Source organism: Lolium perenne, chromosome 5 (assembly GCF_019359855.2).
Source record: "Lolium perenne isolate Kyuss_39 chromosome 5, Kyuss_2.0, whole genome shotgun sequence".
In the NCBI taxonomy this organism is placed as follows: domain Eukaryota; kingdom Viridiplantae; phylum Streptophyta; class Magnoliopsida; order Poales; family Poaceae; genus Lolium; species Lolium perenne.
Genome location: NC_067248.2, coordinates 223,232,154 through 223,259,169, shown reverse-complemented (window position 1 = coordinate 223,259,169; position 27,016 = coordinate 223,232,154). Strand labels below are relative to the sequence as shown.

The 27,016-nt window shown below is 43.9% G+C and overlaps 1 protein-coding gene across 3 annotated transcripts; it reads left to right on the top strand.

Moving 5' to 3' along the window:
- Positions 1-14,504: 14,504 nt before the first annotated feature.
- On the top strand, positions 14,505-21,614 carry LOC127302050 (glutamyl-tRNA(Gln) amidotransferase subunit B, chloroplastic/mitochondrial). Of its 3 annotated transcripts, XM_071820317.1 has the most exons (10): positions 14,505-14,716; positions 14,883-15,272; positions 16,675-17,348; positions 18,102-18,311; positions 19,434-19,574; positions 19,664-19,867; positions 19,960-20,157; positions 20,622-20,690; positions 21,032-21,148; positions 21,249-21,614. In XM_071820317.1, exons 3-10 carry the CDS (start codon positions 16,725-16,727, stop codon positions 21,324-21,326), a joined length of 1,641 nt encoding a protein of 546 aa, XP_071676418.1. In that variant the 5' UTR covers positions 14,505-14,716; positions 14,883-15,272; positions 16,675-16,724; the 3' UTR covers positions 21,327-21,614. The 3 variants fall into 3 exon arrangements, with proteins under 3 accessions (XP_071676418.1, XP_051188356.1, XP_051188355.1); XM_051332396.2 differs by lacking the exon at positions 14,883-15,272; XM_051332395.2 differs by lacking the exons at positions 14,505-14,716; positions 14,883-15,272 and having other exon boundaries at positions 16,464-17,348.
- The last annotated feature ends 5,402 nt before the right edge of the window (positions 21,615-27,016 follow it).

Below are 27,016 nucleotides of genomic sequence, written 5' to 3'. Positions count from 1 at the left end.
CAATCATAGCCTACGCCAAGTACTAACACGATGCACACACTGTCACCATTACACCGTGCAGGAGGAATAAACTACTTTAATAACATCACTAGAGTAGCACATAGATAAATTGTGATACAAAACACATTGCAATCATAAAGGGATATAAATAAGCACTTCACTATGCCATTCATAACAGTGAATAAGTATTCTGTGAAATATAGCCTAAGAGACCCACACGGTGCACACACTGTCACCTTTACACACGTGGGACAAGGAGTCTCCGGAGATCACATAAGTAAAACCCACTTGACTAGCATAATGACATCTAGATTACAAGCATCATCATATGAATCTCAATCATGTAAGGCAGCTCATGAGATTATTGTATTGAAGTACATAGGAGAGAGATGAACCACATAGCTACCGGTACAGCCCCGAGCCTCGATGGAGAACTACTCCCTCCTCATGGGAGACAGCAGCGGTGATGAAGATGGCGGTGGTGTCGATGGAGGAGCCTTCCGGGGGCACTTCCCCGTCCCGGCGGCGTGCCGGAACAGAGAGTCCTGTCCCCCAGATCTTGGCTTCGCGATGGCGGCGGCTCTGGAAGGTTTTTCGTACCGTGGCTTTTCCCGTCTCGTGGTTTTAGGTCGAGGACCTTTATATAGGCGAAGAGGCGGCGTCAGAGGGTCGAAGAGGCGGCGAGGAGATAGGGGGGCGCGGGCCACCCCCAGGCCGCGCCGGCCACCCTCATGGGGCCCCTGTGGCCCAACTCTGGTCCTTCCCGGGTGTTGTGGAAGCTTCGTGGAAAAATAGGATGCTGGGCGTTGATTTCGTCCGATTCCGAGAATATTTCCTTACTAGGATTTCTGAAACCAAAAACAGCAGAAAACAGGAACTGGCTCTTCGGCATCTTGTTAATAGGTTAGTTCCAGAAATGCATAAATATGATGTAAAGTATGTATAAAACATGTAGATATCATCAATAATGTGGCATGGAACATAAGAAATTATCGATACGTCGGAGACGTATCAGCATCCCCAAGCTTAGTTTCTGCTCGTCCCGAGCAGGTAAATGATAACAAAGATAATTTCTGGAGTGACATGCCATCATAACCTTGATCATACTATTGTAAGCATATGTAATGAATGCAGCGATCAAAGCAATGGTAAATGACATGAGTAAACAAATGAATCATAAAGCAAAGACTTTTCATGAATAATACTTTCAAGACAAGCATCAATAAGTCTTGCATAAGAGTTAACTCATAAAGCAATAAATTTAAAGTAAAGGCATTGAAGCAACACAATGGAATATTAAGTTTCAGCGGTTGCTTTCAACTTGTAACATGTATATCTCATGGATAATTGTCAACATAGAGTAATATAACAAGTGCAATATGCAAGTATGTAGGAATCAATGCACAGTTCACACAAGTGTTTGCTTCTTGAGATAGAGAGAAATAGGTGAACTGACTCAACATAAAAGTAAAAGAATGGTCCTTCAAAGAGGAAAGCATCGATTGCTATATTTGTGCTAGAGCTTCGGTTTTGAAAACATATAGAGAGCATAAAAGTAAAATTTTGAGAGGTGTTTGTTGTTGTCAACGAATGGTAGCGGGTACTCTAACCCCCTTGCCAGACAAACCTTCAAAGAGCGGCTCCCATTTTATTTTATTTTTGTGTGGCACTCCTTCCAACCTTTCTTTCACAAACCATGGCTAACCGAATCCTCGGGTGCCTGCCAACAATCTCATACCATGAAGGAGTGCCTTTTTATTTTAGTTTTATTATGATGACACTCCTCCCCACCTTTGCTTTCTCAAGCCATGGCTAACCGAATCCTTCGGGTGCCGTCCAACAATCACATACCATGGAGGAGTGTCTATTTTATTAATTAATTTGGGACTGGGAATCCCATTGCCAGCTCTTTTTGCAAAATTATTGGATAAGCGGATGAAGCCACTAGTCCATTGGTGAAAGTTGCCCAACAAGATTGAAAGATAAACACCACATACTTCCTCATGAGCTATAAAACATTGACACAAATCAGAGGTAATAAATTTTGAATTGTTTAAAGGTAGCACTCAAGCAATTTACTTTGGAATGGCGGAGAAATACCATGTAGTAGGTAGGTATGGTGGACACAAATGGCATAGTGGTTGGCTCAAGTATTTGGATGCATGAGAAGTATTCCCTCTCGATACAAGGTTTAGGCTAGCAATGTTTATTTGAAACAAACACAAGGATGAAGCGGTGCAGCAAAACTCACATAAAAGACATATTGTAAACATTATAAGACTCTACACCGTCTTCCTTGTTGTTCAAACTCAATACTAGAAATTATCTAGACTTTAGAGAGACCAAATATGCAAACCAAATTTTAGCATGCTCTATGTATTTCTTCATTAATAGGTGCAAAGTATATGATGCAAGAGCTTAAACATGAGCACAACAATCGCCAAGTATCAAGTTATTCAAGACATCATACCAATTACTACATGTAGCATTTTCTGTTTCCAACCATATAACAATTAACGAAGCAGTTTCAACCTTCGCCATGAACATTAAAAGCTAAGAACACATGTGTTCATATGAACCAGCGGAGAGTGTCTCTCTCCCACACAATCATTTATTCAAACAAAAACAAAACATACAGACGCTCCAAGTAAAGTACATAAGATGTGGCCGAATAAAAATATAGTTTCAAGAGAAGGAACCTGATAATTTGTCGATGAAGAAGGGGATGCCTTGGGCATCCCCAAGCTTAGACGCTTGAGTCTTCTTGAAATATGCAGGGATGAACCACCGGGGCATCCCCAAGCTTAGAGCTTTCACTCTTCTTGATCATGTTGTATCATCTCCCTCTCTTGATCCTTGAAAACTTCCTCCACACCAAACTCAAAACAACTCATTAGAGAGTTAGTGCACAATCAAAATATACATGTTTAGAGGTGACATAATCATTCTTAACACTTCTGAACATTGCACAAAGCTACTGAAAGTTAATGGAATCGAAAAATCCATCGAACAAAGCAAAACAGGCAATGCGAAATAAAAGGCAGAATCTGTCAAAACAGAATAGTTCGTAAAGACGAATTTTATTGAGGCACCATACTTGCTCAAATGAAAATTCTCAAATTGAATGAACGTTGCGTACATATCTGAGGATCACTCACGTAAATTGGCATAATTTTCTGATTTACCTACAGAGAATTTTGCCCAGATTCGTGACAGCAAAGAAATCTGTTTCTGCGCAGTAATTCAAATCTAGTATCAACCTTGCTATCAAAGACTTTACTTGGCACAACAAAACACAAAACTAAGATAAGGAGAGGTTGCTACAGTAGTAACAACTTCCAAGACTCAAATATAAAACAAAGGTACTGTAGCAAAATAAACACATGGGTTATCTCCCAAGAAGTTCTTTCTTTATAGCCATTAAGATGGGCTCAGCAGTTTTAATGATGCACTCGCAAGAAATAGTATTTAAAGCAAAAAGAGAGCATCAAGAAGCAAATTCAAAACAAATTTAAGTCTAACATGCTTCCTATGAAAAGGAATCTTATACACAAATGAATTCATGAAGAACAAAGTGACAAGCATAAGAGGATAAAACACGAGTAACTTCAAGATTCTCAACATAAAGAGGGGAAACTTAATATTATTAAGATGCATATAACAATGTTTCCCTCTCTCATAATAACTTTCAGTAGCATCATGAGCAAACTCAACAATATAACTATCACATAAAGCATTCTTATCATGAGTCTCATGCATAAAATTATTACTCTCCACATAAGCATAATCAATTTTATTAATTGTAGTGGGAGCAAATTCAACAAAGTAGCTATCATTATTATTCTCATCATCAAATATAGGAGGCATATTGTATTCATAATCAAATTTATCCTCCATAACAGGTGGCAACAAAAGACTACTATCATTATAATCATCATATATGGGAGGCAAAGTATCATCAAAGTAAATTTTCTCCTCAATGCTTGGGGGACTAAAAAGATCATGCTCATCAAAGCCAGCTTCCCCAAGCTTAGAATTTTCCATAGCATTAGCAACAATAGTGTTCAAAGCATTCATATTAATAACATTCCCATTAGCATGCATATAAAGTTCCATGGGTTTTTTAATTCTCTCTTCAAACACATCATGTCCTAATTCAAGATAAAGTTCATAAAGATCTCTCATATTTTTGTTGTTTTCCATTATGCCTAACTAGTGTAAACAAGAAACAAAAAGATGCAATTGCAGGATCTAAAGGAAATAGCTTCGAGCACAAACACAATGGCGCTAGAAAAGTACTGTTACCTGGAACCGGAGTATGAGTGCCTTTTACCTTTCCTCCCCGGCAACGGCGCCAGAAAAGTGCTTGATGTCTACGGGAGCTTCTATTCTTGTAGACAGTGTTGGGCCTCCAAGAGCAGAGGTTTGTAGAACAGCAGCAAGTTTCCCTTAAGTGGATCACCCAAGGTTTATCGATCTCAGGGAGGAAGAGGTCAAAGATATCCCTCTCATGCAACCCTGCAACCACAAAGCAAGAAGTCTCTTGTGTCCCCAACACACCTAATAGGTGCACTAGTTCGGCGAAGAGATAGTGAAATACAGGTGGTATGAATAAGTATGAGCAGTAGTAACGGTGCCAGAAAAGTGCTTGCTGGCGTGTAGTTGATGGTGGTAATATTGCAGGCAGTAGAAACACAGTAAAACAGTAAACAAGCAGCGATAGCAGTATTTGCGAACAAGGCCTAGGGATCATACTTTCACTAGTGGACACTCTCAACATTGATCACATAACAGAATAAATAGATAGATGCTAGACTCTACACCCTCTTGTTGGATGATGAACACCACTAACTGTGTAGGATTACACGAACCCTCAATGCCGGAGTTAACAAGCTCCACAATATTCGATGTTCATATTTAAATAACCTTAGAGTGCACGACAGATCAACACAACCAAACCAAGTACTAACATAGCATGCACACTGTCACCTTCACGCTACGAAAGGAGGCATAGATCACATCAATACCATCATAGCAATAGTTAACTTCATAATCTACAAGAGATCACAATCATAGCCTACGCCAAGTACTAACACGATGCACACACTGTCACCATTACACCGTGCAGGAGGAATAAACTACTTTAATAACATCACTAGAGTAGCACATAGATAAATGGGATTTCTATTTTCGTGCCCTCGGGTCCTTAGTTGTGCTCAGTTTTCCCCAGCTCCTTAGTTTTTCCTCAGTTTTACCCAAGCGTTTGTCTGAAACCATCACACGTGATGTAACGGCCGGTTGCCCGACGGTTGACCGTTATCTTCTGACTAGTGGGGCCACGTAGAGCCTGCAAAGACACGTCAGACCATCCATCTTTGTTTGACCGTAAGCATCGCTGTATCCCTGACCAAAACGCGAACGAGTGGGGCTTCGGTATATCAAATGACAAGTGGGGCCATGACGCTGATACAAGGGGCAATACACGGGTAGGATTAGATTTTTAAACGGAGCTCTACAGCGATGGCACGGAGGAGGTGGCATGCGGGGTGCCGAGATGAGATCGACCTCCACAAAGAACTGCATGAGGCGAGACCAGACGCATTAGATAGATATGAACTAGACGCGTTTAACCATGCAAAGAAGAGAAGAAATGGTCGACGACATCGACGACCACCTCAAAACTTTGACTGACCGTGTCGGACACGAACGCGAGCAATGTAGAGAAAACTAGTGTCTCTCCTTTCTGGCGTGTATAGGTGGGTGCTAGGAGAGTGTGGTGGCGAAGGGAAAGACCTCGCGGCGGTCTGTGGCGTCCAGCATAGCGGGTCGGCGTGGCCGTGCCCACAGCGGCGTGCATGCATGTTCGGCATTGGCATCAGCATGTACGTTCGGCATTGGCCTCGGCGGTATCTCTGGTGTGTCAGTGATCGAATGAGGGGACGGGATTGAGGGTGCATCCCGACGTTGACCTAGCGATGGCGGCGAGCATAGCCATTTCGACCATGCCGATATCGGCATCGGCATCGTTGGAGGCTGTGGTGCTCGAATCAAGTTGGGATTTGTTTCTTGTAGGCCAAAATGAATTTGAAACAAGTTTCATGTTGAAGGTTAGGTAACGAAAGTTTGTAACTATCCCAAAATTATACTAGCGCCATGGTGAGGTTCTTTTTGATAGAGCTATACGGTTGGGCAATCTTTTTGACACTTTTTAGATAGGGTTCCTTGTTGTTACACGTATGGCATCATGTATGGAAAATTTGGGGTAATTTGGAGATGTTCGAAAAAATCACTTTGCTTAAGCGCATGCCGTTTCGTCTCATTGAAACCAGCTTTTCTAACAAGGTGATTATTTCTACCTTCTCTAAATAACCTCAAATTTCATACAGCTGATCTTCTATACATAGATAGATAGATTGTTTCGTTTTTACATTTTTCGAACTTTTTATTTCCCTTTATAATACCCAATTGATTTTCAGGTCAAAACCTCGAAAAACAGCATCATGTATGGCATCATTTTCACCCTAAATTTCAAATTTTCTGAAACTTTCCCTTTTAGATATTCCTTGTTGTTATAGGTATGCCATCATGTATGCCAAACTTTTGTAACAAATTAGGTTTTTCTCGCCTTCTCTAAATGACCTCAAAAATCGTACATGATAGGTTTATCATTCTATACAAAGATAGATGGTTTATGATTTTTTGCGTGAAAAGTAATGGCTACAACAAATTGTTGATGGTTTATCATTTTTTGCGTGAAAAGTAATGGCAACAACAAATCGGTGATGGTTTATCATTTTTTGCGTGAAAAGTAATGGCAACAACAAATCGGTGATGGTTTATCATTTCTTTGCGTGAAAAGTAATGGCAACAACAAATCGGTGATGGTTTATCATTTTTTTTGCGTGAAAAGTAATGGCTACAACAAATTGTTGATGGTTTATGATTTTTGCGTGAAAAGTAATGGCAACAACAAATCGGTGATGGTTTATCATTTTTTTTGCGTGAAAAGTAATGGCAACAACAAATCGGTGATGGTTTATCATTTTTTTTTTGCGTGAAAAGTAATGGCTACAACAAATTGTTGATGGTTTATGATTTTTTGCGTGAAAAGTAATGGCAACAACAAATCGGTGATGGTTTATCATTTTTTTGCGTGAAAAGTAATGGCAACAACAAATCGGTGATGGTTTATCATTTTTTGCGTGAAAAATAACGCCTAAAAGAGTTTATAATTTTTAGCGCGTGAAAAATAATACAGAAAAACCGCCCTTCAAAGATACTTAGAGGGTGGAAGCTAATTAACCGCCAACAGAGAGAGAGAGGGGTTATCCTGCCCGTTCCCTATATCATACGATCAATCGTCGGCGGGCACGATCCGCGTGACATGGGATAGACCAATCAGGGCGATGTTGCACGTCTGCGAGAATTTGTGAAGAGAGAGGGCAAAACTGAGTACTATCAAGAAACCAAGGGCACCTGAGTAGTAAATAGACTAAGGGATTCAAATATGAGATTTAAAAAATGGAAAATGCGTGTTTTGTACAATGAAACCCATCTTGGCCTACCTCAAACTATTTGCAATACCAATATACATCAGTGTGAGAATTGTGGCCTCATTTAGACAAAGTATGATTTGGGGGAAGCTGTTTTGGGAAGGGCTTATTGTGGAAAACCATGCACCTTCATAGCTACTAGGTGATTTGAGAAGTGGCAATTTGTGGTAAAACTTGATTTATCTACGATTTATCTATGATTTGAGAAGTGGAAATTTGTGGTAAAGACTCCATGAGTAAGTGCCACTCTTTTTCGGATTTTTTTGCACATTAAATGACTCATTTAACTAGTTAATCCCATTTGTTGACTCTCTGTTGACCAGCCACTTGAGGGTAAAACTGAGTATATTGCACTAGCCAGTATTAGCACTCGAGGGGAAAATTGAGCACACAAAAAATGCTAGTATAACACTCGAGGGTATACCTGAGTATATCTAAATTTCCAGGGTTAGACTCGAGGACACGTGCAATTGTTGACGCGTAGACGCGGGTCGCGGTGGAGAAGTCTAGACGTGCAATCGTGGACGCGTGTCGCGTTGCAGAAGTCCAAGACGTGCAGACGTGCACCTGTGCACGCGTAGGATGCGGGTCGCATTAACCACCCCTCGCCTTTATAGACGCCTCCTCGCACTCTCTCTATCACTCTCACTCGCTCACGCATCGCCAACTCTCTCACGTCCCATCATCTTCTCCAAAGCAAAAAACCCTCTCCCTCTTCCTCTTCCTCCGCCGGAGAGATGGACAAGGAGAATGCCAATCCCATCGTCGAGGTAGGCTCGAAGCGCGACGCCTCCATCTTCGGCGCCGTCCCCTCTACGGACGTCGCCGCCGCCACCGCCGTCGCCGGTGCATCGGAGGCTGCTGCCGCCGGTGGCAGTCAGATCCCGGCGGGATGGGACCCCTACGACCCCGTGCGATACGTCCCGCCCCCGAACCCCTACGACACCTCCCTGGAGGACCCATGGAACGAGGTAACTACGGTTTGCTTCCTTTTTTGTTCCCCATTCCTTTTTGAACCCTATTTTTGCTGGTGTAGATGGATCTGTAGATGGATGAGTATTGGGCTAATATTTGCGCCGATTTTATTCCATTTTGTTTTGATCACTTCTTGATTTCGTTTAAGATTTGGGGTTCGGCTGTTCGGTTAATTTATGCAAGTAATATTGGATCTCAATCAGTTAATTTATGCAAGTAATCATGGGATCTCAATCAGTTATTTTATGCACTAATCAAAAGATATCAACCATTTAATTTTGCAAATAATCTCGAATGTGTTCAAGTTCAGATCTAGTTCAGATCTAGAATCATTTCTTTGCCTATGATGAATGGTTGGGCACAAATTTTTACGAGGAGGGTTCGGCGAACCATTGCTGTGTACAAATCTGTTGTGCATGAGCTTTAGTTCGCTTACACCTTCCACTGTAGATATATAATCATGTCCACTCTAACCGAGGCTGACTCTGTTTTTCTTAACTTTGTTATCATGTACGTTAGTCATCGTTGCAACTCATTCACTAGTTTCTGTTTGATATGGATCGGATGTCCGGCAGCGATGTCGGCGGCGACGAGGAGGAGGAGGACGTCAAGACTCGCCAGTCTTTGCGGAGGCTGCAGGTCGGCCAAGACATCTCCTACTTCGCCAAGGAGGTCTACAGTGCCCCTTACGCACCGGGAGACTCGGCGCCACGGACTTCAAGCGCCTCGTCACGCATGCCGAGAACATCAGCACCACCTTAGCCTAGGTAGTCACGACTGTGAACGTCCACTCCTTCCGCGCCAAGCACGTGGCGCTCGGCATGCACCTCCGCAGCCTTGCGGCGGGTGGAGATCTCCGCCGGGCGCATGCCTCCGCTCAAGCCCAAGGCTCCCAAGGGGAGCAAGAGCAACAAGTGGAGGCGAGCCGGATGGGGTAGGCGGAGTCCTGGACGTGTGCTGCTGCTGCTGCCTCCTAGTTTGTTGTTGGGATCCCTTTGTTGTTAGCTAGGGATCCCTTGTTGTTATGTTAGTATGATGGTGCTGTGAAGAACCTGTTACTATGTTGGCTGCTGTGTATGCAGCTTATTATCTATCCATATTATCTAGGGATTATCTATCCCTAGTCTACTATATTTTGTTGGCCGTACTTAGTTTTCTTGATTTACTTTGACTGTGAATTTATCGTACATTATCCTGGAGATTTGCTTCTAGATTTAACTACATACATATGGACCAGAGGGAGTACTAGATTTGCTGCCATATTGGGCAAACAACGAGGGCCAAAAGGCACAAATAATTGAAGAAAGTCAGAAATGCAAGCTTCTCTAGATTTTATACTAATTTGGTGAAAAGGACAGAGAGAAAGAGGGGAAAAAGGTGCACTTAATAATGCCAATTTGGGGCCGAGAGAGACAGAACCCAGCTCCTGCTCACGTGCAACCAAACGCTTCTCGTCCTGTCCCACGCGGTCCCTTTCTACCAGCCCCACGCGACGCGGGCCCACACGACGCGGCCCCACACGTGACAGAACGGTCAACTAAACGGGAATCCTGCCGTCTGAGCTGCTTCTGCGGGTTTCAAACAAGGGCTTGGGGAAAACTGAGGAAAAACTAAGGAGCTGGGGAAAACTGAGTACAATTAAGGACCCGAGGGCACGAAAATAGAAATCCCTAGATAAATTGTGATACAAAACACATTGCAATCATAAAGGGATATAAATAAGCACTTCACTATGCCATTCATAACAGTGAATAAGTATTCTGTGAAATATAGCCTAAGAGACCCACACGGTGCACACACTGTCACCTTTACACACGTGGGACAAGGAGTCTCCGGAGATCACATAAGTAAAACCCACTTGACTAGCATAATGACATCTAGATTACAAGCATCATCATATGAATCTCAATCATGTAAGGCAGCTCATGAGATTATTGTATTGAAGTACATAGGAGAGAGATGAACCACATAGCTACCGGTACAGCCCCGAGCCTCGATGGAGAACTACTCCCTCCTCATGGGAGACAGCAGCGGTGATGAAGATGGCGGTGGTGTCGATGGAGGAGCCTTCCGGGGGCACTTCCCCGTCCCGGCGGCGTGCCGGAACAGAGAGTCATGTCCCCCAGATCTTGGCTTCGCGATGACGGCGGCTCTGGAAGGTTTTTCGTACCGTGGCTTTTCCCGTCTCGTGGTTTTAGGTCGAGGACCTTTTTATAGGCGAAGAGGCGGCGTCAGAGGGTCGAAGAGGCGGCGAGGAGATAGGGGGCGCGGGCCACCCCCAGGCCGCGCCGGCCACCCTCCTGGGGCCCCTGTGGCCCAACTCTGGTCCTTCCCGGGTGTTCTGGAAGCTTCGTGGAAAAATAGGATGCTGGGCGTTGATTTCGTCCGATTCCGAGAATATTTCCTTACTAGGATTTCTGAAACCAAAAACAGCAGAAAATAGGAACTGGCTCTTCGGCATCTTGTTAATAGGTTAGTTCCAGAAATGCATAAATATGATGTAAAGTATGCATAAAACATGTAGATATCATCAATAATGTGGCATGGAACATAAGAAATTATCGATACGTCGGAGACGTATCACAGCGGAAGTAGTAGATCCTCCTCGGAATCCCGGCAGCACGACGGCGTGGTGGCGGTGTCGATGGAGATCTCCGGCGGAGCTTCGCTAAGCATATGCGGGAGAAGTAGTGGAGGAGGGGTGCTAGGGTTTGGGGAGAGGGGGTGGCATGGGCGCCGGCCTCAAGGGGGCAGGGGTGGTGCGGCCAAGCCATGGGCTGCCCCCTCCCTCTCCTTCTCATTATATAGGTGGAAAGTCTTCGAATAAGACCCCAACAGAAAAATTGCCTTATGGACGAAACCTAGAGGGACAGGGACTCTCCCCTTTCCCCTTTTCTTGGCCGGCCAAGGAGGTGGAGTCCACCATGGACTCCACCCTCCCACTTGGTTGGCTGGTTAGGGTTTGTGGAGTCCCCCCGGGACTCCTCCTTCCATAGTGATTTATTCCGGATAATTCTAGAAACCACCTTCCATAAATTCACTGGATCATTTCCAAACTTGGAAAGTGACTTCCTATATATGAATCTTATTCTCCGGACCATTACGGAACTCCTCGTGATGTCCTGGATCCCATCCGAGACTCCGAACAAAACTTCGAACTCCATTCCATATTCCATATCTACTTAAACGACATCAAACCTTAAGTGTGTCACCCTACGGTTCGCGAACTATGTAGACATGGTTGAGACTTCTCTCCGACCAATAACCAATAGCGGGATCTGGAGATCCATAATGGCCCCCACATATTCAACGATGACTTAGTGATCGAATGAACCATTCACATACGATACCAATTCCCTTTGTCACGCGATATTTTACTTGTCCGAGGTTTGATCATCGGTATCACTCTATACCTTGTTCAACCTCGTCTCATGACAAGTACTCTTTACTCGTACCGTGGTATGTGGTCTCTTATGAACTTATTCATATGCTTGCAAGATATTAGACGACATTCCACCGAGAGGGCCCTGAGTATATCTATCCGTCATCGGGATGGACAAATCCCACTGTTGATCCATATGCCTCAACTCATACTTTCCGGATACTTAATCCCACCTTTATAATCACCCATTTACGCAGTGGCGTTTGATGTAATCAAAGTACCTTTCCGGTATAAGTGATTTACATGATCTCATGGTCATAAGGACTAGGTAACTATGTATCGAAAGCTTATAGCAAATAACTTAATGACGTGATCTTATGCTACGCTTAATTGGGTGTGTCTATTACATCATTCATATAATGACATAACCTTGTTATTAATAATATCCAATGTTCATGATCACGAAACCATGATCATCTATTAATCAACAAGCTAGTTATACAAGAGGCTTACTAGGGACTCCTTGTTGTTCACATAACATACATGTATCAATGTTTCGGTTAATACAATTATAGCATGGTATGTAAACATTATTATAAACACAAAGATATATAATAACCATTTATTATTGCCTCTTGGGCATATCTCCAACACAACCTTCAACGTGCTTCTTGGCTCCTACTGGTTCGATAAACCTTGGTTTCTTACTGAGGGAAAACTTGCCGCTGTACGCATCACACCTTCCTCTTGGGGTTCCCAACGGGCACGTTAACTGCGCGCCAGCATCAGCGCACCTCGTCCCGCCGCTCTCGGTCCTCGCGCGGCACGGGGGGACCCGCACGCGCCGCGAGTTCAGGTACCAGCCCCCTCCCGGCAAGTTCGCGTCCGGCCATGGTACCGGCCGGTTTTCCTCCCATAGCTGCCGCGCGAGGTCAACGCGGACGTACCGGCCGACCCGTGCCTTCTTGCCGGAACGCGAGCCGCTAGCCTCCTGGTCGTTCTTCGTCCTCCGAAACGGCCAACATTTCTTCCCCATGGCGTCGGTGTGGTGGATACTGTGGGATTTTGGCAATGGTTTTGGTCGGGGAAATGGGCGCCGGCAGCGTCCATTTAAGAGGCTCCGACGCCATCTCGCGTTCAATGGCCTCCCAGTGCAACGCCTACTAGCTACGCACGCTCGCGGAAGCCGAGACACGTCATTAACGCGGCCCCTGCAAAGGCTACTATGCAATAAAATTCAAGTTCATTCACACATGCATATATTATGGGGGAGTTTGCTCCATGTATTCAACTTGTTTGTTACTTAAATTCCTTATATAAACTCTCTCAAAGAGATTTTCATCAATTACCAAAATGAGGGAGATTGAAAGTGCATGGAGCCCCCATGTGTGGTTTTGGTAATTAATGACAATCCCTATGGACTAATGTTTGCATTGAGTTATATTTGTAGGAGTTGTCCATAGGCAATACTTGAACCATATGCTGGCTTCAAGATGGCAATAAGAAGCAAATGAAGAAGATCAGGTGTCAAGTATGTCTTGAAGATGAAGATGAAGTGAGCCCTCAAGTCTAACTTCAAGACATCAACGATGAAGAATGAAGAAATGAAGTGCAAGTTCAAGAAGAGCCATCTCGAAGAGATCATTTTCTTGAATCTCGCCATCCATATGGTGATCATGGATATGTGAAGATGCGCCTAAGAAGAAGCTCTCACATGATGGATTATGGGGGATCAATCCACAAGACTTCATCAAGCAAGCACAATGAAGAAAGGTGTTCCATCTTGTTGCGGTCAAGACCGTCATCATCGAGCTCAAGTGGAATGCGCAAGATTAATGTTTGCTCTTCATAGCGTTTCTTTCTTACCGGTCTCATGGTGTAGTTGGATACCGGTTTATAATTTAGTCGCCGTACTATCAAGAGGGCTCTCGAGTGAGTAACCCGATCGTATCCTTCGGAGAACTCAAACCTTTGCATCCTTGCATCATCTTTTTTGGTTGTTATTTGGATCTTATCCATGTGATGTTTAAGATCTTGAGCTTATTCTCATGAGAAGCTCTATTGCATTGAGGGCGGGCAACTTGTTGAATTTTCAAGGTTGGAGGTTTTACCGGTATGTCTTTTTTTAGATAGGTCAAACCTTTTCATCATTTATTTCTATCCTACCTTACTATAGTATGATGGTTTCCTGCATGATCTTGTAGAGCTTGTTACTAGCTTCAAAATGAGTCCAAGATCATCAAAATCGAAATCCGGATGCTCAAGTTATGATTTTTCTCGTTTTGCTATTTCTGCCAGTTTTTCTCCAGACTAGAATTTCCGGGCCCTTGTATTCACACGCCCATGAGCATTTTTTTTTGCGCGTCGAGTCACCTCGTTTATAGGATCTACTCGTTGGTTTTCTAACCAAAACCCGCAAATTAGCGGTTATTTTAAATTTTCGCACACGCTCTTATAATTCGAATTTGCGGCACAAACGTACAGGCTTTTTGAAGTGTATAAACAGACCACAAATGCCATTAGAAGTTTGGAACCATATACCACGCGGGCACCCGACCGACCCGACCCGAGCCCATCCACGGATCCACCCAACCCAACCCGTCTGAGCTGAGCTGAGCTGGTTCCTTCTCCCAATCCACCCGTCCCACTCCCCAACCTCGCCGGCCGCATCCCAACCCCGCCCGCCGCGCGCCGCTCTCCTCCCGTTCGTCCCGACTCTGGAGGCGGCGAGCTCCGTCCGCCCCGCATCCTCGACGAATCTCCGGACATTTCGCCTCGATCCCAATTCGAACCCAACTCGCGGGAGGTAATTTCGAGTCCCCCCTCCCCTTGGCGCACACATCCACACCCGGTTCATGGTTTTCATCCTTGCACGATTTCGTTAATAGGGTTTGGGGTTCTGGATTGGGGATCCTTCTACTTGGTTAGGTGTTCGATTTATTTCCTTATCATGTTCTACCACTATTTTGCAGGACATTTGAGAGAGGGTTTGGGCTCCCAGCGGACCCAGCCTGGGATGTACGGGCAAGGAGGGGGCTTTAACCTGTAATAGCATTAATTAAGAAAAAAAGTAGTACGGTTCTTTTCATCACTGGGGAGAAGGGCGAGATCCCAGGACTAATTTACAGTATAGCCAGCATATTTTCTGCTCAGCAGCTCAGGGCATCGAGACACAATGTGCACTTTTCTGGATAGGAGGACATAATCATCTTTTCAGTCTGGGCGTTAGTGATGCAGGTCCAGAAAGAAGAGAAAAAAAACTGCACTTGGGCCTTGATGTATTGGGCTGCCAGTTGATCAGTTTTTTTTTTCTCTCTCTCTCTCCCTGTCGCGGGCCGGCGCACATCCTCGCCGCTGTGGAGGTACCTACGGCTCCCGTCCCCACCACTCCTGCTTTCCCTCCCCCCGCTGCCCTTCTCTCCTCTAATAACATTGCATTTTCTCCCAACTTCGTAATTGCTCGTTGGCTACGGGCCTACTCGTTTGTTAGCTTCATAGTTTTTCTTCCAATCAAGTATGGTAGAAACTACTTCACTGTAGGATTGATTATTCTGATTGCCGTATCATCTGGAGAACAAACATGACTTGATCCTAGGATTTGGAGGGCCCGGGGCGAGGCGAGAAATCAGGGCCCTTAAGATATTAATTACATAATAATAAATTATTTTCACCGCCTGATGCATAAATTATTTGATATCGGTATAAATTATCGGTAAACATCTATGTGTAGCTTGACTAATTATTTTTCACCGCTCGATGCATAAATTTTAGATGACAAGACTATTTGATGCGATTTTTCTTATAAATCCGAGGCTTGGGCGAAACTAATTTTTTTTGTCTGAACTCTTCACTAAACTATTTTGGAATCATACACCTTAGTTTGGCGCTACTGAGAATGGAGCCGAAGTTATGCATATCGGCGCATGGAAAAGCGACACCGAAACACTCGGTTGCGCCAATACGCGCAATTTTGACTCCATTCTCGACATTTTTGAAAGACATACCAAAGCTGAGAAGTTGTTTTTTCTTATCCCGAACGGGGAAAATCAAATCAGCAACTTTACCCTTCTTTGATCTATATATGTACCTATGAAATTATACCAATATTTTTTTTCTATTATTTATACCAAATTAATTTTACATAACACGTATTATAAATTTCAGCCAACTATCAGTGAAATGAACGATAGAAAGGGAATATGAATCAGATTTTTATTGGCCAGGAAGATGCGTTGGGTGTAGCTCCGGGCTCCAGCCATGGTGTAGCCATGGGCCCCCCAGCGATTAAACTTTGTACGTGTCTAAAGGTAAAATGTCAAATGCTAACCCGTGAATAAGGACCATCTAACAAAAATGAAAAGGGCCCAAGATCTTTCACTACGACCTTCGTGCATAACGCTTCGTCTCGGTTGTACGAGTATAGAGAATTCCTCCTTCGACCGGCTCTAATGGCGCTGCCGCCGCAGCATAAAACATGTATACCTGCCTAGCTGGGACTTGGGGCCCCCTTGGGTCCGGGGCCCAGGGCGGCCGCCCCTCCCGCCCCCCCCTAGGGCCGGCCCTGATCTTTGGTGTGGTTTGGTTCTGTAAGCAACAAAAAAGATATCACTGGACTGATTTATCATTTCTGTAGCCACCTAAACTAATCAAAGTATGCTGGCTATACTGTAACCGTACTACTTTTTTTTTTAATGCTATTACAGGTTTGTTTTGTCACCCTGAAAATCCAGGCTATTCAAGATTTAAGTTCTCTTCCTCTTGCAGGTTGTGCCTCACCTAGTAGACTGTGAATCGCAGTAGGCACACTGGCCACAATGGCTCTAACGCTTCTCAGAGGGATCAGAACACAAGCCTTATTTAGAGCGAATGCAGGCCTCTTCTGTACCACTCGACTTTCTCCACTAGCCCTCTTCACAACTAGGGTGGAGAGCGTGCAGACTACTAACCCCAAGACAGCGCCCAAATCAATTCAACAGGCCGCCAAGGAGGCGGCGGAGCAGAAGATGCAAGGTTTCGAAGCGGTTATCGGCATCGAGACCCATGTCCAGCTATCGACCATCACAAAGGCATTTTGCTCCTGCCCGTACGACTATGGCTCCCAGCCCAACAGCACTGTTTGCCCCACCTGTATGGGCCACCCGGGGACATTGCCGGTTCTGAATGCAAAGGTTGTTGAATGCGCAGTCAAGCTAGCCCTCGCTCTCAACTGCGAGATCTCCATGACATCCAAGTTTGATCGGAAGCAATACTTCTACCCAGACCTGCCCAAGGGCTACCAGATTTCGCAGTTTGACATCCCCATTGCCGACAAGGGTTACATTGATTTGGATCTTCCAGTGGAGTTTGGTGGTGGTCACAGGCGTTTTGGGGTCACGAGGGTTCATATGGAAGAAGATGCTGGCAAGCTGCTTCACTCTGAATCCGGGAATTACTCTCAGGTTTGCCTTGCTGTTCCTAGCTAAGTACATGTTTTCTGTATTCTCGTGCTATTCTGCATAATATGCTAATATGGCTCTGGAATCATGGAAAGTGACATTCACCACAGTGCATCATCATATTTTCTAGACCAGTACATTCATAAATGCTATAGATGGTGAGTCATTGAATTTACTTTAGAGACAAATTCTTCTAAACATGTTGCCTAGAACTTAAAACATAAGTAGTACAGGGGATTAGGTTTCTTATACATTTGATGATAGATGGGGCATATAATGAGGCTGTGTGCATCTATTGATGCAGAGGCTGGGGATACCTCCTTTCTTTTCTTAAACAGTGGGGACTTGTACTTACTTATATATATGCGGCCCCTGGTCTAGAAGCTTTCTGTTCAACTGAAATTCAGAATCTGACAAGGGCAGCTTTACTGCATTTAATGCAAGATCAATATTTTTATGTATTCGCCTTTCATCAAACCTAAGATGTCTTCTCAAATCTGATACAAGAAGACAGGTTATGACAATCTACAAGAAGGTTCAATACATTTGTGGTTATGTAAAAGCAAACCACGTACTTGTGTACACTTACATCTCCAATCTTGACAGAAAATCACAGGTAGACATGAGAATTAAACCGAGCTAATTCATCATCATGCAATTATGTACTGGATCATCTCACGATTATGTACTGGATCATCACACTAGTAGGTACAAATTTAAAGTTATTAATCAGTGGCTGCTATTCTGGTTGGCTAGGTTGACCTGAATAGAGCCGGTGTTCCTTTGCTAGAGATTGTCTCAGAGCCAGATATGAGGACAGGGATAGAGGCTGCTGAGTATGGTGCTGAGGTGCAAAGGCTTGTTAGATACCTGGGAGTGGGCAACGGTAACATGCAGGAAGGTTCCCTCCGCTGTGATGTGAATGTATCTGTCCGGCCTATTGGACAATCAGAATTTGGTACCAAGGTAATTATCAAGACTTTACTTTCCCAGCTGTTTTTTGTTTGAGGAACTCCCAGCTGATTCTATATTAATATGTTCGACGTCGACAACATTTGCATCTAGGTGTTATTATATGATAATTCATCAATACACAAACTTATGTCAGAGGCACACATTAGTCCATTAAAGCCTAAATTCGTTTTACAAATTTATAAGTTTACATAATAAATTCCCTTTATCCATAGGAACATGATACATTGTCTTTGATATTTTCAGTATTGCATACAAACATGACATCACATGCTATAATAGGGAGCATACATAAGGAAGTTATTTGGTTAGCCATTTTTAGTGAATGGCAGAAATATCTCAAACTTATAAGGCCTCTTCAGTTAAAGGATTTCATATAATTTTTTCTCAAACTGACATTGGAGGATTCTCTTGGAAATTCTTTATGCGGAGCTTATTTGGATTGTAGGATTAGAAAGCATAGAAATTGTTCCTACGAGCTTGCATGCACTTCCAAAGGAAAATTTTCAAGCTCATGGAAATTTCTTTTGTTTCAGTAATCGCGATGGCAAAACCTAATCCTTCTAAAAAATCCCTGCGTTTCTCCTGTGGCACAACTAAACAACATGGATTGCTCATTCCTGTGTTTTAAATTCCTGTTGGATTCAACATGCATGACATCCAACTCCCATGTTTTCTGTATTCCTGCATTTTAAAAAACCTACGAACTAACGATGCCCCAGAGGTTTGCTTCTTTGTATGGAGGTTCGAAATAAAAATCCTTCATTTATGCTTGTGATAATTTTTTATGTTTTCCGTTATATCTTTGCTTCTTTCTGTGCCCTGTATGTGTTACATTTCTCGCTATTTTGGCGGTCTTCTTCTATTGCAATAGAAAACATGTTCAGACGCGTGCTTGAGGAGAAAAAAGTTGTCTTAAAAAAGTTCCCATCATGAATTTCAAAAAAAATATGCTGTTAAGACGATTGGGACTGAACCATGAAATCTTAGCAACAATGGGCATTACAACGGCACCATTATATTAAGCAGATAAATTCTCTGAGTTTTGTCTACTCACTGCTACAGTAAGATGGAAATGTGGTGTCACATGCTTCTTTCAATTCTAATTTATGACAGGTTGAAATAAAGAATATGAACTCATTTAATGAAATAAGTCGGGCGATAGATTATGAGATATCCCGACAGATTCATCTTCACAAAGAAAGCCAAGCTGATCAAATTGTACAAGAAACCCGTCTGTGGGATGAATCTTCTCAGGTTTGCCCCATCTTGTTGTCTAATTTGTGTTTTCACCTATTGGCCTTTTTCTACCAGCTGTAAATTCATTTCACTCTCCGCATCCTCAGAAAACTTTTACAATGCGAAAAAAGGAGGGACTTGCCGACTACAGATATTTTCCTGAGCCTGATCTTGCTGAAGTTGTTCTCACTAGTGAGTACATTGATGAAATTCGTAATTCATTGCCGGAGCTTCCAGAGGCAAAGCGTAGGCGTTATGAGAACATGGGTCTCAGCATGCAAGATGTTATTTTCCTGGCTAATGATGATAATGTAATCATCTTTGACATTGCTTTCAATACACTTCATGGATGTGCTGTTATCCAAGTATATTTTGAAGTGTGACATGTGTATGATCGTCCCAGGTTGCTCATTTCTTTGATTCTACACTTGAGCATGGCGCTGATGCAAAGCTGGCTGCCAATTGGATCATGGGTGACATGACGGCTTATCTGAAGGATGAAAAACTCTCTATCCATGAAAGTAAATTAACACCTCTGGAGCTTTCTGAAATGATTGCATCCATTAAGAATGGAACTATCAGCGGGAAGATTGCAAAGGAGGTAACATTTAACTATTTTTTTGGTGTATTTTACGCCTTTTGGACCTGTAATTTAGTTAAAGCCTGTTGTGTACGCACAACACTTCTTGGCTATATGCAGTATCTTCCATTTGATGGTGCTGTGCTGCTGCTGCACTGGTTATGATGGCCAAACCTTGAGTTTGACAAAACATAATTGTACTATTTTGGTCTGAAGATTTGCATGGTTTTCAGTTCAAAAAATGATTTTAATAATCGGTTAGCGATGGTAAAAGTAAGTGTTTTAGGAAAGGAAACAATTTCTCTCTTTCAACTGCTGCCTACTAGTGAAATATTTTCAGATTGCATGCACAAGAATGAACTTCAGTTATTCTGAAATAATTTGCCTTCCTGATGTGTTATTTCATGAACTTACAATCTTTAAAGTATTGCCACTAGTCCTATTGTTATAATCTTATAATACCATTTTCGGTTCTGCCCTTGCAGATTCTGGTTGAGCTCATTGCCAAAGGTGGAACTGTTAAGTCTGTGATAGAGGAAAAAGATTTGATTCAGGTAATATGGTCATACTGAAACCGTTTTGAACCAAAATCGTTTGATGTCTCAAAAAAATAGGATCACTGCACCTCTGCCACCAGTGTCACCTGCGCTTTGGTATTTTCCTTTCATTGAGGAACAACCAAACAGCTATTGTAGTGTCAATGCTGAAAGCAAAGCAAAATAAAATGATGTGCTCTTTCTGATTTATATTGTTATGAGATAGTTAATAGTTGTTTCATGGTCTACTGATGTGATCGGCAGTGTGCTCATCATCTACTGTAGATGACGAGATTGCAGTGCATGTAGTTTTTTGCTTGGGTTATCTCAGTGGAAAATTGTATTGCTGAAAATGGCAGATAGCAGATCCAGGAGCGATTGGTGCCATGGTAGATAAAGTACTCGCGGACAATCCGAAGCAACTCGAGCAGTATCGGGCTGGGAAAACCAAGTTGCAGGGATATTTTGCTGGCCAGGTTTGCCGATTCTTGAACGTGGAGCTATGTTCCCCTCGCTAATTGTTTGTTTGCCCCCTGCAGTCATGAGAGCTGATCATATTCTTAAAATTGTTTCCAGGTGATGAAAGCATCTAAGGGTAAGGCGAGTCCTGTTCTACTGAACAAAATCCTGGGGGAGAAATTGAAGGGCAATTAATTGCCGATGGAGGCTTCGGCACACTGGAATTATCTAGTCCTTGATGAGTGTGGACCATCAAATGAAAGTGAAAGCCCACAGGCTCATCTATAGTCAACTTATAGCTAGCATGTACATGTACAATAACAAGCTATAAAAATGTAGTATTTTTACAATACATGGTCCACTTTTTAGTCTCACATAGTGCTAGGAGGACGTGATAGAGCTGGCTAGTAGATAAGAGCCCACTTCTCTTCTCTCTCCTAACCTCTCTCCTCCAACTAAGCAAATTTATAATATTTTATCTCAGCTGACTGTGCTTATTGTACTTGCTCTAAGGGCATTTTCAACCGGCTCACCCAAACGGACGTGCTGGGCCATCCGTTTTGGGCCGTTTGGGTGGTCGCGCGGACGGAGCCCCGCGTCCGCGCGTCCGTTTGGGTCGCGCCCTGCGCCCAACGCGGCATGTTTGGGTCGCGGCTCCGTACAGTACTTTTTCTTGTAAATCCACTATAAAAACACAAAATAAATTGTAGAAAATATATAAAATAGTTCAAATGCTCAAAATTTATTACACATTACATTGTCCACGTAATCAAGGATAAATTATTATTCAAAAAAAATGAAAAAACGATACAAATGATCTAGGCTTCCGGATTTCCTTCATCATTGTTGTTTGCAGCATTGTTGCCTACATGCTGCCAGACGTGCTCGATCAAATCTGCCTGCAGCTGGTTGTGTACAACTAGATCTCGATTTCATGGTGTGCATGAAGAATTTCCTGGAATGATGCCGGGCCACCTTGAGGAGTAACCAACTCTCTCTGGCCCTCCCAGTCATTATCATAGAGTGAATCATCCCGCTCTACCTCAACAATCATGTTATGCATGATTACACATGCGGTCATCACCTCCCACAGAGTTTGCACATCCCAGGCTCTGGCAGGGTGTCTGACGATAGCCCAACGAGCTTGGAGGATGCCAAACGCCTGCTCGACATCTTTCCGGGCTGCCTCCTGCTCTTTGACAAACCTTGCCTCCTGCTCTGAGTTGGGTTTTCGGATTGTCTTCACGAGTGTAGCCCAAGGTGGATAGATACCATCAGCAAGGTAGCACCCCTTGGTGTAGTGGTGGCCATTGATCTCAAAATCCACATCAGGGGACTGACCGTACGCTAGCCTATCAAACACCGGAAAGCGCTGCAGCACATTGATGTCATTGTGCGAGCCAGCCATTCCGAAGAATGAGTGCCAAATCCATGTATCCTGTGAAGCAACAGCTTCAAGAATGACTGTGCACCCCTCAAAATGGCCACTGTATGCCCCCGCCAACCAAAGGGGCAGTTCTTCCACTCCCAGTGCATGCAGTCTATGCTGCCAAGCATCCCAGGAAACCCCCTAGAAGCGTTGATTGACAACAGACGAGCTGTGTCCTCTGCATTAGGTTGCCGGAGGTACTGTTCTCCGAACTCGATCACAGCTCTGCAAAACCTGTACATCGATTCCAAGCCGGTAGACTCACTCATGCGCGTGTACTCATCGACGAAATCACCGGCAACGCCATATGCAAGCATCCTAATCGCTGCCGTGCATTTCTGGTACGAAGAGAGGCCTACCTTGCCAATTGCATCCACTTTCGCGTGGAAGTAGTCGTCGTAGAGCTTGACGCCATCCATTATCCGGCGGAACAACGGTCTGGACATCCGAAAACGACGGCGAAACAAGGCCGGCGTGTACAATGCCTTGGGTTGGAAGTAATCGGTGAAGAGCTGGTCCTGGCCGCGTTCTCTTTAGTATGCCCATTTCATCGAACACGTCGCACACGGAGGCCATCCTGTGCGTCCGTAGGGACCTGCAGGCCATGGCCGTCTCGGCCGACTTGCGGTCTACAAACACGGTGCACGAGAGCTCACCTCCGGCGGCAACGGCGCAGCTGCGAACGGCGGGAGGTCTCGCGACGGTGGGAGGACAGCGGCGACGGCGACGGCGTCCTCCGACTCTGTTACGACGCGGCGAAAGCAGCGCGGGGCCGCGACCTATGCTTCCGCCCCACTTGCCGGCGTGTCGACGACGGTGGCCGGCGTCGATGCCTCTCCCAAATCGCCGGTCCTTGGCTGGCGGCGGAGCGGCGGGAGATATGTGCGAGGGGTTTGTGTTTTGGGAGACAGACAGGCGGGCCAGGGGTGGACAAGGGGAGGACGCGAGCGACCAGCATCCGGCGTCCGCGGCCACGCAAACTCGTCCCAGATTTGGGCCGGGTTTGGGTCGTCCCGGACCCGGACGCCGCGGCCATCCGTTTTAGGGATGGATCCGCGCGCTGGGCCGCGTTTTTGTCCTGTTCGATCCATCCGGACGCGCGGACGCGGTTTGGGTCGCCCCGTTGGAGATGCCCTAAGCGGGCCGCGCGGAGATGCTCCGATGCCTAACCCAGTGGCGCAGAGGAGTACTTTTTTTTTACCCCGTGGTGTTGTGTGTCAGATGGCCTGGTCGTCTGCTCCCGTTCGATCGGGATTGGAGCTTCTTGAGACGGGTCTCGGTTTAAACCGGGCAGCCGATCGATGCCTCCAAATTTTCGCGATGCATTGCAAACAGAGCTTGGCTCTGGTGGTTAGGTCCCTTGTGGTGGAACCAGCCCACCCAGGTTCAAGTCCTAGACTTGGCATGGGTGTTTGCATTTACCTGGATTTATTCCAGGATTTAACCGGCGCTATGCTTTCAGTGGTAGGTGACGTGCCCGTCAACAATGGCCGATGGTGACTTCGTCAACCTCAAGATATGCCGGCTCAGTCCCTCGGAGGTGCTCATAGGGGTAGGGTGTGCGTGCGTGCGTTCATAGGGGTGTTTGTACGTGCGTGTTTGTGAGCGTCTGCGTTGTACTGTGTTCTCAAAAAAAAAAAAAAAATTTCGCGATGCACGCCGCATTGACTTCCTGCCTCCTCCGATGATCTGGCCTGGCGTGCACGCAGCAGCCATAGCTCAGCGTGCAGCAGGGGATCCGTGCAGGCACAGGCACAGCTCGGTCGGGAGTCGTGACGCCGTTGTACTGCAATTTTTCGGAGGCAGTGTTTCCGTACGAAAAACAATAATCTCGTGTAACAACGGCTCCAGCTACTACAGTCGATCGTCGGAATGTGTTGCGCATTTTCTTGCCGGATAACGGCGCCCTGGACCAGGTTATCTGGATCCAGCCGTCCTTTTTTTTTTCTCTCAAACAAGGGAGTAAATCGATCTCGTACGTACGTGACGCGATCGATCCTGGCTGGCCTCTGGACCACCGGTAAGGTGTTGACGTGGGATTTCAAATACATGATTTTTTTGCGAGAAATTCACCAGAAATTCGATCTATTAATAATCATCAACAGTAGTACAAATTACTTAAAAAGTAAAAAAAATTACAAATTGGTACTCGAACCACCTAACGACGACTACGGACACTAGCACGAGCTGAAGGCGCGCCGCTGTCCTCGCCCTCCATCGTCGAAGTCAAAAAACATTTGTTTATGAAATACATACAAAAAAATATGTTTACCAAATTTTGTTTAGTGAATATTTTGCACTAGTAGCATGAACATTTGTTTAGTGTATACACACAAATCTTACAAGCCGTAGAAACCAAAATTAGGTGTCACATGAAACTATATTTTATCTATTTAAGTTAGCACCAGAATCTTTTATTTTGTTTAGTGTATACAGAAAAAAAAAACTACTACCACAACAGGATAGGCCAATGGGCGAGCCCATTAAGATTTGTGTGCTGCTAAAGTAAATGAAGAAGCTGGGCAATACTCTTTCTGTCAAAAATATGTTGCATATAATTTTTAATCAAAGTCAAAGAAGGTTGGCTATAATAAAGACATGCACATTAATTATTGCATATCTAATGCATACATTATGAAAATATATTTCATGGTGGTTCTCAACTTCTCATAATATAAGTTCGATATTTTAGGTGTTTATACTTTTTCATATGTATTTGGTCAAGCTTTTAGAATATTGACTATGACTACAATTATATGCAACATAAGTTAGAACAGAGAGAATATATTCCTTATTTTCCTATAATACGTCATCAGGACATATCATATTCATAAAAAGATAAAAGCCAGGACAGCCAAGAAGGCCAATACAAATTACAATGCCAAAAATGGCCACAAAGACACGCAGACGCACACCATGCCACACGGCTTACAACTTAAACTCACAAACAACCACATGACGAAACTCATTTTTATAGACACAAGACTGAGTCACGAAGATGTCGGATAGTTAAATAGCTTGACTCTGATTCTAGGATGGCACATATCAACATACTGCCTGCTCAAAAGCGGCTAGAAGAGTTGGGAGTGGACAACGGGACGCGATAAATGTAGCCTCTCACTTCTAAGGAAAACTTGAAATGGATGCCGAGCTACACGTAGCCTTTTATTTGAAAACTTTCAGAACTCATATTTCAATATTTGAAGAACATTAAAACAAAATTCTAGAGATATCCAATGATGTATACTACAATGGTGTAAAATCTCAATACAAACTACTTCATATTTTAGGCTACACAAAAAAGATAAATTCTGACAAATTTTATAGTGAATAGTGCACATTTCAAGACTATAAAATTTGTCAGATTTTGTCAATTTCATGTAGCCTAGAATATACATCTGTTTACTTTGAGATTTTACACCATTGTAGTATAAAAATAAAGGGCTACATGTAGCTCGGTCTCCAAATTTTTGTTTCGATTTTTAAAAAAACTTTAAATATGAATTCTGAAAGTTTAAAAATAAAGAGCTACATGTAGCTCGGTCTCCAAAACGCGACACTCCTCACTTCTAGACTCTTTCAAACCTTAGACGAGGGATCGATGTAGGGTTTACCTAAAAGTCCAAACTAAAGAGAAAAGTGGACAATCAACAAATAGTTCACTTGTGTTGATCCTGGCCAGGAACGGAGAGTCTTCTCTGAAGACCGGCGTCATATCACATACATCGCTGTAAACACTACAAGTAAATAAAAGCCCCGCCAGCAATCCACCAAAAAGAAAAGGAAAAAAGTACCCTACACCTTCCATACAAATCGTTTGCTGAGTATAATACCTTCCGTGATAGGTGACTGGATGGACAAACTGATGCAATGATGCAGCGCACTAAGTCGGGAACCCGTCAGGACAGCCACCCGGAGTCAACGTCCACGCTGCTGTCCAGAGTATTGAAACAACATCTCTCTGCCAGGGACATGGCCTGAGACGACTTCGGATGGTTATCCAACACGCCCGCGGCTCTAGGCAACCAGATCCACAATCCAGGATGGCAGAATCCATTGTCTCACTTGGCGGATAGCAGAGGTACGATTCCTAGTTCAGACTCTCTTGAGAGGTTGCATCTTGTCCTCTGGCTCTGGAACTCTAATAAACAGGAAAAAGAATTTATGGTCACCTTCTAATTTTTGCCTCATTTAATTGAAAATCACACCGTAGGGGAAAAAGTTTCATGGTCAAAAAAAAGGAAAAAGAATTTAGCTATCCACTGTCTCTTTCCAGAACACATTGATAGTACGGAACAGAGTCAGATCATTACGGGAATAAATGATAGATCACTTTTTATTTGACAAGTACGTGTTTCAACTTTCAGTACATGAATCAGGCGTTCATACCTCGTTTATGATCATCTGTATGTAGGTTGCATAATTCCCTGCTTCCAGAACGCGAAATTTGAGAGAG

Bases quoted from the DNA above. Each gene is read 5' to 3' on its own strand.
- LOC127302050 (XM_051332396.2), top strand. From the start codon at position 16,725: ATGGCTCTAACGCTTCTCAGAGGGATCAGAACACAAGCCTTATTTAGA. The intron at 20,158-20,621 runs GTAACATTTAAC...CTGCCCTTGCAG, and splicing joins GCGGGAAGATTGCAAAGGAG to ATTCTGGTTGAGCTCATTGC. The intron at 21,149-21,248 runs GTTTGCCGATTC...AATTGTTTCCAG, and splicing joins AGGGATATTTTGCTGGCCAG to GTGATGAAAGCATCTAAGGG.